Source organism: Falco biarmicus, chromosome 5 (assembly GCF_023638135.1).
Source record: "Falco biarmicus isolate bFalBia1 chromosome 5, bFalBia1.pri, whole genome shotgun sequence".
Lineage (NCBI taxonomy): Eukaryota > Metazoa > Chordata > Aves > Falconiformes > Falconidae > Falco > Falco biarmicus.
In genome coordinates, this window is record NC_079292.1 from 48,683,319 (window position 1) to 48,696,938 (window position 13,620).

Sequence of the window (13,620 nt, forward strand, 5' to 3'; positions counted from 1 at the left end):
CTTCACATCATCAATGCACCTTGAGCTATTGAGCCCTCATAGCTGCTCTGTTTGTCCCAGAATTGTAATTACTCTTCTTTTCAAATCTCGAGCAACTGAAGTTCATCTTTGTTATACTTTTGGCCATTGGCTGAAATACTGCAGTTAAATCAACAAAGCAGAGAAGTAAAATGTGGTTCATCATTCTACGACTGTTTTGTGTTGAAATCACTGCAGTAGTGCAGCAATTCAAAACCTACATAAGAAGTCCAGGTTTCAATCACTATTTCTTACTGTACGAAAGTTCTTACTCCTTAAGAACAAAAGAGACGACCAGTCTTCAGGAAATACCAGCTATTACTAAGCCATCCTTATATAGTGAATTTGCCGTTGATACAAAGTAGGATATTGCATAACTGATGGCCAGATCATTTCCTCTAGGACTGAGCAACTGAAGGAGCTCTCTTATGATCACTCCTGGACATCCCTAGTAATTCCTTTATACTGTGTTATCAATGTAGAAACCCCAATGGGTACCCACATGCACTCACACTTGGAGGTAGCTTTGAGCAGATCTGGATTGGGGTGGGGGGTGGGGGGGGTGGGCAGAAGGAATTGGCAAAGTTTGTTGTTGTTGGGTTTTCGGTTTTATTTTATGTGAAACAGAAGTGTTTGGGTGCTGGCAGCACCGGCTCTGGCATGGCTCTAATGAAACCATGCTGCCTGGCAGATGAGACCGAAGCTCTGAGCTGGTGGGGGAAGATGACTCTGCAGGAAATACCCTGCAGCTCCAGGGTAACAAAACTGAGTGGAAACAATGAAGGCATGTCTACACGGAGGAAAGGAATGTGCTGTAGACGTTCCCTGCCTTGGCCTTGCACACGTTGGTTTCTCAGTATGAAGCAGTGCAGTTTTAGGGCCTGAGCGGGCTGCAATGATATGGCTTCACAGTGGGGCTGAGGCAGCTGGTGGGGCTCCACCTGCTTGTGGTGGAGCACAGCACCATGTTCTCGTTCCACAGTGCAGACACACATGCTTTTAGCTCTCCCTTCTCCCCTGTTATCTCATACTACTTTCTACTTTTTTCCTCTCCACTGACTACTAGCTGAGTTATGTGGCACAAAAACCCAAGGTGAAGAAAATATTGCTGCAAAGATATTTTATTCAGATCTTTAAGGGATGCTTTATGCGGCTGCTGCATCTCTTATGTAATTTTTTATAAGCAGGCTTTCACGAAGCAGTGAATTTTTTTAAAAAATCATGTTTGAAAAAAACAGTCCTCTTAAATAATTTAAAAGTGAATTAACATGAAAAAAGACAAGGAAAGAAAAAGTTCTGAAACAGTAGGTTCATCCTCTGCAAGCTCAGGATCTTGTATTAATGCATTGCGTAGTTGTGAAGAAAATGGCTTTCTATCTTTGCCTGTGTGTTAGATTCTGCTGGAACACTCTGTTCCCTGCTCCCAGGAACACTTAATGCGGTTCGAAGCATGTGTACTCTGTGCTACATGGCAGAATCGAGCGGCTCCTCCCACACAGCCAGGCACATCTCTTCTCCATTGTCTTTGAGGGGATCGGGCAGCGTTTTGTTCCTCTGGCTCTGGAAACGCATCAGAGACAAACGTGGGGAGGGGCAAATGGTCACTGTTGGAAGTTGTTGGAAGCAGAAGGCAAAAAGACTTAGATCACAAGGCTGTGCTTTTTTAGATTCATAAGTGCTATGCACCTCTTTCTTTTGTTTTTGTTTTTGTGGGTTTTCTGTGTTGTTGGGGTTTTTTTTGGTTTTTTTTTTTTTATAATTTTTTAATTACATAGCTGTGCTCGCCTTGTTTTTCATCACAGGCCTGTTTGAGACATCTGGTTAATCTAAATCAGAACTAATGGCCTAATTTTATAAGAGGTGCATGTTTCTGCTCACCAGATTTTTGTTCCTGTTTTAGTTAGTCTTTTCTGATGTTCTTTAAAAACAATAGAGGAAAAAAAACCTTTCTTTTTTGGTGAGATAAAAGTCGACTATTGCCTCTGCTTGTATTCAGGCCCCTCTCCCTCCTTTCCCAGTGTTATCAAGCATGCTCATGTAAGATACTTGTATTAACAGTCAGACAGTTCTTGTGTTCTGTAAAAATAGTACCATTATAAACCAGGAACTCCTTTTTCCTTTCTTTTTTTTTTTTTCTTTCTTTTGTAGGAATTGGCAATTTATAGGCAATATAGGACAAAGCAGATTCCTCAGTTTATGGCACATCTTGCAGAAAGGAGAAAAAGCATGCAGTGGGAGCTCTGAGATGCAGTCTTGGGTTATGTGCCCTAAAATCATGATCCTGTTCATTTGCCATTATATGGATAATCTTATCAAAGTCAGGGAGATTGCTCACATGAGTGAATTTAGGAAAGTAAGTAACTGAGTGCTCAGGTTTGTTCATCGCTTCTGGGGAAAGAGTTCGAGTTGCATGGGGACTGGCCAAAAAGATTAATTTTAGGCATGCAACATGCAATACAATCCTGTTAAAGGGATGACTACATTTTTACACAAGCATATTTGAAGTGTTCACACATAAACATAGTTGAACAGCAATATATGTACAGCTCCAAGAACAAGTAAGAACTGTGTATCTGTGATTTTTAATTATTTTTTTTCCACCTGATTATATCCAGAAAACCTATCAGTACTTAAAGGAAGGTAATATACAGACTCTCAATGTGATGTTCCTTCAGCCTGCCAAATCTGTCCTAGAGAACTGATTATATTAATTTTGTCCTGAGAATTCACAGGCTAAATTTCTGTTAAAGACTGATTAAAATGCCTAGAGTTAATACCATTGCAAGGAAATAGAAAAGCTGTAACAGCAGCAGTGCCATGACTACGAATGACAATGGGAAAGAGAGTAAGTTGTGGTAAGTGTTGGCTAAGAAAAACGGGAAAAAAAAAGAAAAAAGAAAAAAGAAAAAAAGAAAAAAGAAAAAAAGAAGAAAAAAGAAAAAAGAAATGCTTTTAAGTACCTGTTTTTACACCAGACTATTCATTGCATTGATATGCAGGATTTAGATAAGACAGACCACAATGAAAGAATAAAAAAGCTGCTTATCTGAAATCATTTGTCCTCCAAAGGCAGACCCTGCACTGAATTAAACACGTGCAGGAGCACCTGATTTACAACCAAAACCATAATGTCCAGCTTTGGCAGAGGGATGAGTTTGTGAGGCAGGTGTGCATGTCTAGCTACATATTATAGTCACTGTTTTACTGTTTCTTCTGTCTTATTAAGTGAATAGTGGGCAATGGCCTTTGTAGTCTGTGCAGGCCTAGCCTAAAAGCTCCAGCGTTACCGTTACAATGTCTCCATGTTTTGCTGTTCCCAAGTTTTTTTGAGACAGGCAGATTTGCTGAAGGTTTGTAGCTAGTACTCAGTAACTGGTCCAAAGGAGCCATCCGTTTAGAAAGCGCATCTAGTTTCCAAATCACAAGCCTAAATAAAGCTGCTTGAGAAATGTTTACATAACTAGAAAGTAAATGAATGTGGGTTTGGTTTTTTTTTCTCTACATCATAAATCAAAGTACATAAGCCGTAGATATTTAAGGAAAAATGAATACTTGCCGGACCAACATATTGGTTTCCTAAAACTTTTGATTATTTTGATGAAATGATCACCTAAAATCTGCAGACAGCCACAGTTTTAATTCTAACGGACAGGAAATACTCTTTTAAACATATTATTAAAATTCCTGGGTTTTGGTTAATACAGTTAGGCCAGTGGATTCTCCACTGCATGGAGTTCCGCTCTGGCAATATGTTGTGAAAAATATGCTCAGATGTGTTTAGATGGATCAGATGTTTAGATGCCTATTCTGTGCATAAACATTATGCAGAAGGCCACATGTAATGATTTTTGCTGTCCTTAATGCAGTATCTGGTAAGCTTGTTCTAGCTGTAATCTTGTTTCCCTGCTGCCGATTTCATGCCTCCTCAGCTACTAGCACAAACACCAGAAGAAACCCACTCCTGGCTGAGCTCAGGACACTACTTGTCATTGCTATGACCCCTGCTGAGGGCGATGACCTTGCTTTGGGAACCACTGCCTTCAAAACCAGAAATCAACCCTTCAAGAACACCATTTAACACAGCATTAAACACGGGACTAAATGTTCTTTAAGCCACTTCAGCACCACAAAGAATCCCTGAAATGCCTAAGTGGGTTTTGGGATATTCTTCTTCCAGCAGGTTACCTATGTTGGTTCTCCCTATGCCTGACCACAGGGAGACCAACAGCCCTGTGCCGACTGACACAGGCTGTTCTGGCAGTCACCGGTCAGAGCAAGAGCCCACATATAGCCACTATGGACAATGGAGTTCTGAAATTATTTCAGACCTTCCTAAAGCTATAATGCAGGCCAGAAAACTCTGGAAAGCAGAGAACTATAAACCTCTTTTTCACCCCTTCCATCCCAGCTGCACTATGAAAAAACACAGGAGTGGTAAAAATTTGGAATCTGAGGGGACATCATTTGATTGCAGAGCATGACAGCAAACGGTTAAATCATTCTTTACACTTAAAAGCTCCTTTCACTTTAATATTGTTGTTAATAACTTTCCCATGCAGGACTACAATATCTGATTGTTTATCTCATCTATATTAGTCTCTCCTGTTTTATTCATAAGTGCATAGAAATGAAAAAATGGATGTGTAATAATGGCTATGTATAACCCTGTTTTGTGAGGAGCTCTCTACTGACAAGCTTGCAATTTATCTGCTTCTATTGTCTTCTTAAATTTTTGTTGTTACTGGATCCAAACTATGATTGCTTTGTTAAAAACAAGTGCCCCATGTGCTGCCACACCTGCTACTATCCCACTTGGAAAAAAATATTCATCTTTATCACAAAACAAGAATAATATTTTCTGAATTTGCCTTTTATCTGCTCCGTGTGCATGCTGTCACATGTTGTTTGCTGAAATCAAAGCAATACCAGAGGAAAAGCCTTCTGTTGAATCTGTCCTGGCCAGATTCTGGTTTCTGGCACCTGAGGCTTATGCCACAAGAAGTATCTTCTCTGTGAGTGGTCCCTTTGAAATCAAACTCAGCCCTCTACAGAGCAAGCTTTTTTCTGTATGGAGTAAGTACAGCGGTATTTTGTCATTTTAGGATGTCATGAGTTGGTTTTCCTGACATTAGTTTTGCAGAACATGCGGTAGGTATAACCAACACTGACGGCTTCCTCTTGCCCCTCTGAGTCTTTCCATCCCCTCTCAAACTTCTTGCACTGGCAGAGATGTTAGACAGTTACTGGACTGCAGAACGGGACTGGCTTATGGGACTTGGCCTGCTTACTTAAACAGGACCGTACTTGCGTGAGAAATGGTTTGAGGGATTAATTGCCTGATACACCAATCTACAGGTACAGTAGTGCATGCACTTGTGTTTGTGCATGTGTGTGCACGTGAGCATGCTCAAGAGAGAAGGGGGCTCCCAGTGTGGTCACAAATTGGACTTTTGCCCTTTCTGTGACTCATACCAGCCTATCTTACGCCTTCAAAAGCAAGGCTTCTCCATTTCGGAAGAATAGGCGACTGACTTCTTCACCCCCACACTTTTTCAGGATAAAAGACTCATTGCTGTGGTTACTTTCAATGTCGTAATGCTGTGTTGAGAGGAAGGCTTACGATCGGAGCCGGAGAGCCCTGAGTCCTGCCCCACCGCACCATGCCACATTGCAAGTGGGCTAGATCTGTAAGACATCGCTGAGCCTGAGCTTGAGTCCAAAAATTTCTTGTGGCAACACAATATGAATGACAGCCTGCCCTCAAGGCTTCAGGGAAAAAGAACTTAGGCCCAACATAACCCTTGGCAGGCACCTAGGGGCACTCACCCTGCAGCAAGGGGGGGGGGGGGGGGCAGCCACTGCTGTCCCCATCTTAATCCAACTCGCCTGGCCAAAGTCTTTCTGAGAAGGATTCCAGTATCAGTGCTGTAGCTTGAGGCATGTCTGCTTGAAAACTTCACAGAACCTGGTGGGAACTCACAACCAGACCCCATGGGGGTCCTGTGGGGAACAGCATGGACATGCAGGGCCAGCCAGGGTTACAACTGTCTCCTGGAATAGCAAATTAATGTCACTACAGCTGCAACCATGTCTTTGGAGCAAGGACTGAAGAGAGCTAAAACATTAATAAATGTTTTATGTATCCCATGGTATGCTTTCCTCTGCAAAAGCAACAAGAAAAGGTAGTAACCTACTGCTATACACTTTCAAATGCTTGCTAAATCACAGAAATAATGTGGCACTTCAATAACATCAACCTACACTAAAAATAATCTCTATACATAGAACGGATTGCTGATGTATTTTATGGATCAAAAACATACTCTTCAGTTAACAGGCGAGAGAAAGCTTATGCCAATCTAAGGCACATACACAGCTTTTTGGAAACAAATACCAATTATTTCTCAACTGTTACTTCTTTATTAGGTCAACAGCAAACAGTAGAAAACCATAGCTAGAACTGACAGAGAAACAGGAAAAGAACAGATCTAATGCTTTTCTATACTCAAAGGCTTTAACAAGGTACTGTGTAAAATAACACTTTCACACTTTCTTGCATTTCCTTATTCTGTTAGGAATAGTGTCCCAAACAGGAAAAAAAATAAAACCGCACTGTATATATTTATTTTCCTAAACAAATATATACTAATTCAGACTTTTAAGACCAGAACATTTTTTTTTAAAAAAGCAACAAAAAATTCTAATTCTTCTCCTTTGAACTCTTGAGTTTTCCTAGTTACCATAAAGAACACTCAGTAGCTTCCTTCAGAAAAAGCTGGGAAAAGAGCATGTTGCAATAGTTGCAGGGTGTCTATGTGTGTGTGTGTGGCACAGATAAAAATAGTTGTATTTCTATTACTTATTTCCATTATGACAGAACTCACAAAGTGCTCTCTCCAGACCAATGGCGAGAAACAGTTCCTGCCAAAACAACATGAAAGAAATGTTGTAAAGGTTGCATTGTATTGCTTAAAAGTTAGGAAATATCAGAAGTTGGGTTGCCAGTACAACCTTAATTCAACCCTTCTGTGCATATTCATTATGATCCAGCCTTTCATTACATGATCACATACTCTTTTTCTTTATTTTCTCTCCCTAGGGCCTCTGCTTCTTTTTAAAGTATCAGATGGGCTGAAAAAAGGCAGTTGTTAAATGTTTACATTTATTTTCCTCAGCACCCTGCCATTAAGGTATCAGTGAGTATCTTGCGCTATTGACTGGGCAAACTGCCTCCTCTGTGTCTGGAGGTGCAGAGGCTGGAGTAAACAGTTGGGACCGGCCAGAGAAAGTAAGAGCCACTTCACATATGCCAAAATGTACAAGTGGTGAGGAAGTTCAGAGCAAAACAGCAGATCAGTGAAATATGCTGGCATACTGGCAGGACCCTAAGGTGCAAACCAGCAACAGGCCAAGGTACGTTCAGTTTCTCTGATGTTGTCCACTGAAGTCCTATCAAGGAAAGCTGACTTTCCCTGATCCTGTGAGCTGTATGCCAAAGCCTTCATCATCGCTAAGAGCCTGCATACTTTAAAGATGAGGATCTTTGGGAGCATTTCACAGGCAGCAAATGGTAGTAGCTCCTTTGCTTTCCCACCATAGCACTGAGACGGAGACAGACTTGCCTAGACTGGGAAAACAAGACAGTTCTCTGCATCAGCAGCTACTTGTTCCCTCCCACAGGTAGGGATGAGGTCCTGCTGGCAGGCATCTCACAGAGCCTTGGCCTCAAAGCTACACTTGAACTGCTTGCTGGCTGCACAGTAAGAAACACTGAGGTAGTTCATTCAGTCACTAGTAGACTGGAACTGTACGCACAGCCATTTACCCTTTCCATAAAGACCCTCTTCATACATGCTGTAACTGTTTGTAAGCAATAAGTACTATCACCATTTCTCAGTTTCTAAAGCGCTCTGACTTTATTGACTTCGCAAGAGATTTGAGGGAAACGCTTCCATGGTCTAGGAAGCTTTTTTTTAACAAAAAAGATAAAAATAACTTTTAAATTTCTTCCCCTCTCACAGAGCATGCATGAGGTGCATGCTGTTACGTTTATGTTCTTCAGTACAGTTCAAAGGGGGTGATTCAGATCTGAACTGAACAGCCTTGCTGTCCATAACAGCTACTGCTGTAGCAAGCCGAAGAAAGCTTTTTAAACCTCATGCTTTTGGGTGCTACTATGTAACACGACCTATCTACTTGGCAGTTCCTAAAACTCTTTCTGAGTATTTGATTCTGGCTGGCACTAAGCAGGAGAGATGAGAAACCGGGCCAGATAAAGCTCAGGTCCAAGCAAAGGTGGCAAACATCATACTCCCTTTTATTGAAGTATTTCCAGTAGTTATTTCGGTGTAATTGCAATACTCTTGAGAACAACATCGATTTTGCACTAGAGAAGCGGTATTTTCCTTGTTGCAAAGAAGAGAAGCAGCTGCTGCTTCAAGGTTTGAAGAAGAACAGCAAATCCCACCCCATGAACAAAGCAGAAATGGCAGCTCTGGATAGACCTCACATATGCTGGGAGAAGAAAGGCCGGCACCTATGGAGCAACACAGAGGAGGGGCCAAGTTGGCAGCTCCTCCTGCCTCACAGGACAGAGGGGACAGCTCATGATCACTAACGTAATACTCAGAGGTTTGTGGGGGGGGAAGACTTTCAGAGACTGTGCTCTAAACCCCACACCAACATTTTCATTTTGCAGCAAAGCTGTGAGTGTGAGCTCTCAGGATTATCTGTTGAAGGTGGTTTGCAGATCTCCCTTGTGTATAGAGTCAATCTGAGTGTCTCTTGAGGCTGAGAGTCTAAGACAGTAGATCCAGAGTGCAGAGAAAAGACCAAATGCACTATCCAGCTACATCTCTACCAGACAAGCAAAAATGGTGTACTTTCATTTCTTATTCAAATTATTTCACGCGTGTATTTTTGTATCTTCCATTACTGAATTATTTTTACTGAGAAAAAAATCTTAGGATTTAATTGCGTGTTATTATTGTGCCTTTAATGGTCCAATTTCTGATCTTTGACTGGAAGAACTGTACATGTAAATACCAGGCTGTATTTCATTTGCAGCTTTGCATAAGGGGCAGGGCATATACCCTAGGAGAAGAATGAGTTTTCTATCCAAGCAGCTACACTTGGGTGGTTTTTTTTTTTCTCCTAAAAAAAAAAAAAAAAAAAAAAAGAAAAGAAAAAAGAGGGGAAAACAAAAAAGGCCTTCTGCTGCTTCTTTCATCTCCCCTTTGGTTTTCCATAAAGGGAGATATATGGCATTGGGAGGCTTTAGGCTTTACACTCTGCTTGGCCATCGCTCACAGAGTAATACACATCAGTCCTTCTGTCCGCTTTGGATTTTTCCTATTTCAAGGCAAGCGATACAAAAGCTGGGAGAACTGTACAGCCCCAGGGGCAGCGTGCGCGAGGTGCACGGGGGGGCTACAAGTCGTATTTCTGGGGTGCCCGCACGGAGCGAGCACGCACTGGCCCCGCCGACCTGCCCGTCCTTGGTGGGTGCCCGGGGGCTTGGTGGCCCCAGCTGCACGGGGACAGGGCTGTCCCTTCGTGTGGGGGGCCCCTGCCCGGAGACCCCGATGCCTCAAGGCCACGGCAGACACACGTGACGACAGAGCCACCCTCAGGACCCCCGGGGCGCCGGGTGCGGGAGCGCTCCCGCTAGGGCACCCCGGGGCTCCGAGAGAAGAGACAGAGGGAAAAGCCACGTCACCTCTGCTGGCCACAGGGACCTTCCCGCAGCCCTGCGTGGCCTGGCGCGGGGAGACATGCCCGAGCACGCCCCGCTCACAGCCGCCGTGCCCAGCGAGGAGCGCAGCTCCCCCGCCGGCGCGCTCCCGCGGCCCCCCCCGGCTCGGGCGGCCTCTGCCGTCCCCCCGCCCCCGCCGCTGACGTGGCTCTGCTCTCCCCAGATACAGCACACGGCTGCCGCCCGCCCCCCCAGCGACAGCGCGCCGCCGTGCCCACACGGCCGCGGAGCACGGCAGCCGCGCCGTTTACGGGCTCCGCGCAGGCGGGCGGGCAGCCCGGCCGTGCCGCCGCCCAGCGCGGCCTCACCCTGCCCGCGCCGGGGTCCTTCAGGCGGGACCTGCGCGGGGATGCACCGCACCGCACCGCACCGCACCCCACCGGCGTCCCCCTGCTCTGCTCCGCGCTGCCGCCTCCCGCCCAGCTCCTGGGGCGGGGCGGGCCGGGACCCCCCCTGTCCCCGCAGCGCGGGCCGACTCGCGCGGAAGCACTTGCGCGACGCGCAGCCCCGAGCCCGGCGCGCGCCCCCACACCCCGCCGCGCGCCCCGGCTCTATTTGTTTACAATCGATTACGTCACCCCCCCCGTTTCCCGGCCCCGCCCCTCCGCCCGCCGTCATCATGGTGCGATCGCTCGATTGGCGGCGGCGCGCCCCCTGCGCCCTGACGCCAGTTCCGCCCGCCGGGGCTATAAGAGGCGGCCGTCGGCCGGCAGCTCCCTTCGCCCCTCGCAGCAGGAAATGCGGTGTGCGCTGCCGCGGCCGCCGCTGCTGCTGCCGCCGCCCCCCTGCCGCAGGAAGAGGAGGCGGAGGCTGCCGCCCCCGGGATGTGATCTGGGCTCCGCCGCCCGCTCCTCTCCTAGTTAGAGACGCGCCGCCCCCGCGCCCCGTCCCGCTCCGCTCGCCCCGCGCCCCGTCCCGTCCCAGCGCCGGCCGCCCCGGGGAGCTGGCTACCGCCCGCCGCCGCCTCCATGCATCCCGCCCTGTACACCCGGGCCAGCATGATGCGCGAGATCGCCGCGGCCGTGGCCTTCATCTCCAAGTTCTTGCGGACCAAGGGGCTGATGAACGAGCGGCAGCTGCAGACCTTCAGCCAGAGCCTGCAGGAGCTGCTGGCAGGTGAGGGCGGTGCGGGCGCGGCGGGAGCCGCTCCCCCGCTCCGGCCGGGGAGCCGCGCTGCCCCTCGGCCGCGGGGCCGCCAGCCCGGGTCGGCGGGATGTGGGCGGCACCTCCGACCGCGGCAGCTCCGTGGCCGGGGCGGCGGAATGGGAGGAGGGGAGCGGAGCGGCCCCTCTGCAGGGGCAGGTGCGGGGGCCGAGCGGGGCTCCGCGGCCGGGGCTGGCCCCGCCGGGGACTCTCCGCGCCGAGCCGGCCCGGGGCGGGGGCGGCTGGAGAGGGCTGTGAACAAAAGGGGCTCGGGCGTCGCGCAGGCAGCCCCCCCGGCTCCCCAAATAAAGGTTTCGGAGCAGGCCGACGTCGGGCTCCGCTCCAAGGGCTCAGACCGCCCGGTTTCCAGAAGGGGAAAACCCCCCGAAGTTGCTTTTTGTGTCAAGTAAAATTCAGCGACGGACGATGAGTCTCGGTTCCCCTTTCTTCTGGAAGCATCTCATGGCCACCCGACAGCCCCAGTTAGGATCAAATGCCGAGCGTTTCTTCGCTGCCCTGCGGGTTTTTTAACCCCGACCCTGTAGTCCCAGTGCGCTTGATGGTGGCTACACGTAGCCTCGGAACGGTCGGGTTTTGGGGGGGGATAAAACTCCAAAGGTAAGTGAAGTTGCCTGTATTCCGCCCTGGAAATCGGGCTGGGAAGAGCAGTGGGGAAATACGCCTTGAGTCTGCGTGTAAACACAGCCCGGCTCCTTCCCTAGTTATTTTTGTGTGCTCTCAAGAGTGTGAGGAGCTAAGCACGGGGGGGTGATCTCAAGAGAGTGCTGGAAAGGTGTGGGGTTTTTTTTTGCTTTTTTGCTTCGTGGAGTTATGAGACCCTTGAGTTTTTCTGCTATGTATATAATCGGTTCTGTATTTTTATATTCGTTTCTGTGAGTGGCAGGAAGTTGCGTTTCACTCCTTTCAGATGGCGAACACTGTTCACTGTATATGGTGGCACTGAACAGTAACTTTGTATGCAAGTAGTTCCCAAGGGGCACTGCACTTCGGCAAGCAGTCAGCAAAAATAAAGGCTCTAATGGCTTTTCAGGTCACTGGATGCTAAAGTAATAAGCTTTTGAACATTGTTGAGGTGTGAAATTTGCAAGAGAACAATGATCACTGCGCATCTTTTTGAATACAGAATTAAGGAGGATAATCTTTTTTCTTTGTTTTATAGAACATTATAAACACCACTGGTTCCCAGAAAAGCCGTGCAAGGGATCAGGTTACCGATGTATCCGGATCAACCATAAAATGGATCCTCTCATTGGACAGGCAGCACAGCGTATTGGATTGAGCAGTCAGGAACTGTTCCAGCTTCTTCCGAGCGAACTCACTCTATGGGTTGACCCGTATGAAGTGTCTTACCGTATTGGAGAGGATGGCTCAATCTGTGTGCTGTATGAAGCTGCACCAGCAGGAGGTAGCCAAAATAACACCAACGTGCAAATGGTAGACAGCAGAATAAGCTGTAAGGAGGAACTTCTCTTGGGCAGAACTAGCCCTTCCAAAAGCTACAATATGATGACTGTATCAGGTTAAGATATAGTCTGTGGATGGATCACCTTAAAATGGATGGATAAATTTGGTTTTTACTTTGGGTGGGCACCTCTGGGGATGGATTATGGAATTTAAACCATGTCACAGCTGTGAAGATCTGGCACACGTTAGAGTGGTATACTTTAAAGTGACAGTGCCATAGTTTGGACAGTACCTTTCAGTGATTTAATAGCCTGTGAGTCAAAATGATCGCAACTTGCTAGGGAGTGAAGAAGATTTAGGAAGGGTCAGTTTCTCCCAGACATCTTACTTAATTTCTACACCAATTTTCAACCCCAATCTGTATTTATAAAGTGATTCTCTGCAGTAGGTCTTGCAGAGTAAATTTGCACTATTACATTTATTATTAGCATTTTTGGCAGCTCAGTAACAAGACTTATTGTTATGAACACCATAGTACTGGAAATCTTATTTTTCAGACTTTTACCTAGCACTTACAAATATGTATAAATGTACATAAGATAAACTAGTAAGTATGACCTGGGGAAATGGTCAGATCTTTACATTGGCCTCAGAAGTAGCAAGTGATCAGAATCTGCCATGGCAACAGGCTTTAAAAAGACCATATAAAGACACTGTCTGAACTGTGGTGTTAGCACCAGCCAGCTATCTGTACATTTGCTAGCTTGTAGTTTTCTAAGATTGAGTAAACTTCTTATTTTTAGAAAGTGGAGGTCTGGTTTGTAATTTCCTTGTTCTTAATTGGGTAAAAGTCTTTTCCACAAACCACCATCTATTTTGTGAACTTTGTTAGTCATCTTTTATTTGGTAAATTATGAACTGGTGTAAATTTGTACAGTTCATGTATATTGATTGTGGCAAAGTTGTACAGATTTCTATATTTTGGATGAGAAATTTTTCTTCTCTCTATAATAAATTGTTTCCTATCTTGGCATTTTAATTAATCTCTTGTCGTGATTACATAGGATCAGTTAAACTATTTTTGTCTCACAGTAGAGATGAAATAGGTACTATAAAGGCTTAATGTCAATGGCACCCTGATGCTAGGGAACACTTGGTGCAGACGTGGATTAACGAAGACCTCATACATAGATGCTTGGGAAGTATAGGGAAACACAATGATGTACATGTCACTTTAAACCTTTTAAAGTCAGTCAATGTGGAAATAACTCCAGGCCCCA

General features: G+C 46.3%; 1 protein-coding gene across 1 annotated transcript; it reads left to right on the forward strand.

Moving 5' to 3' along the window:
* Nucleotides 1-10,482: 10,482 nt before the first annotated feature.
* Nucleotides 10,483-13,379, forward strand: BTG1 (BTG anti-proliferation factor 1). Its single transcript, XM_056340412.1, has 2 exons — nucleotides 10,483-10,888; nucleotides 12,096-13,379. Exons 1-2 carry the CDS (start codon nucleotides 10,741-10,743, stop codon nucleotides 12,458-12,460), a joined length of 513 nt encoding a protein of 170 aa, XP_056196387.1. The 5' UTR covers nucleotides 10,483-10,740; the 3' UTR covers nucleotides 12,461-13,379.
* The last annotated feature ends 241 nt before the right edge of the window (nucleotides 13,380-13,620 follow it).

Excerpts from the sequence above, each read along its gene's own strand:
- BTG1 (XM_056340412.1), top strand. The coding sequence starts at position 10,741 with ATGCATCCCGCCCTGTACACCCGGGCCAGCATGATGCGCGAGATCGCC. Across the intron at positions 10,889-12,095 it reads CCTGCAGGAGCTGCTGGCAG|AACATTATAAACACCACTGG; the intron begins GTGAGGGCGGTG and ends TTTGTTTTATAG.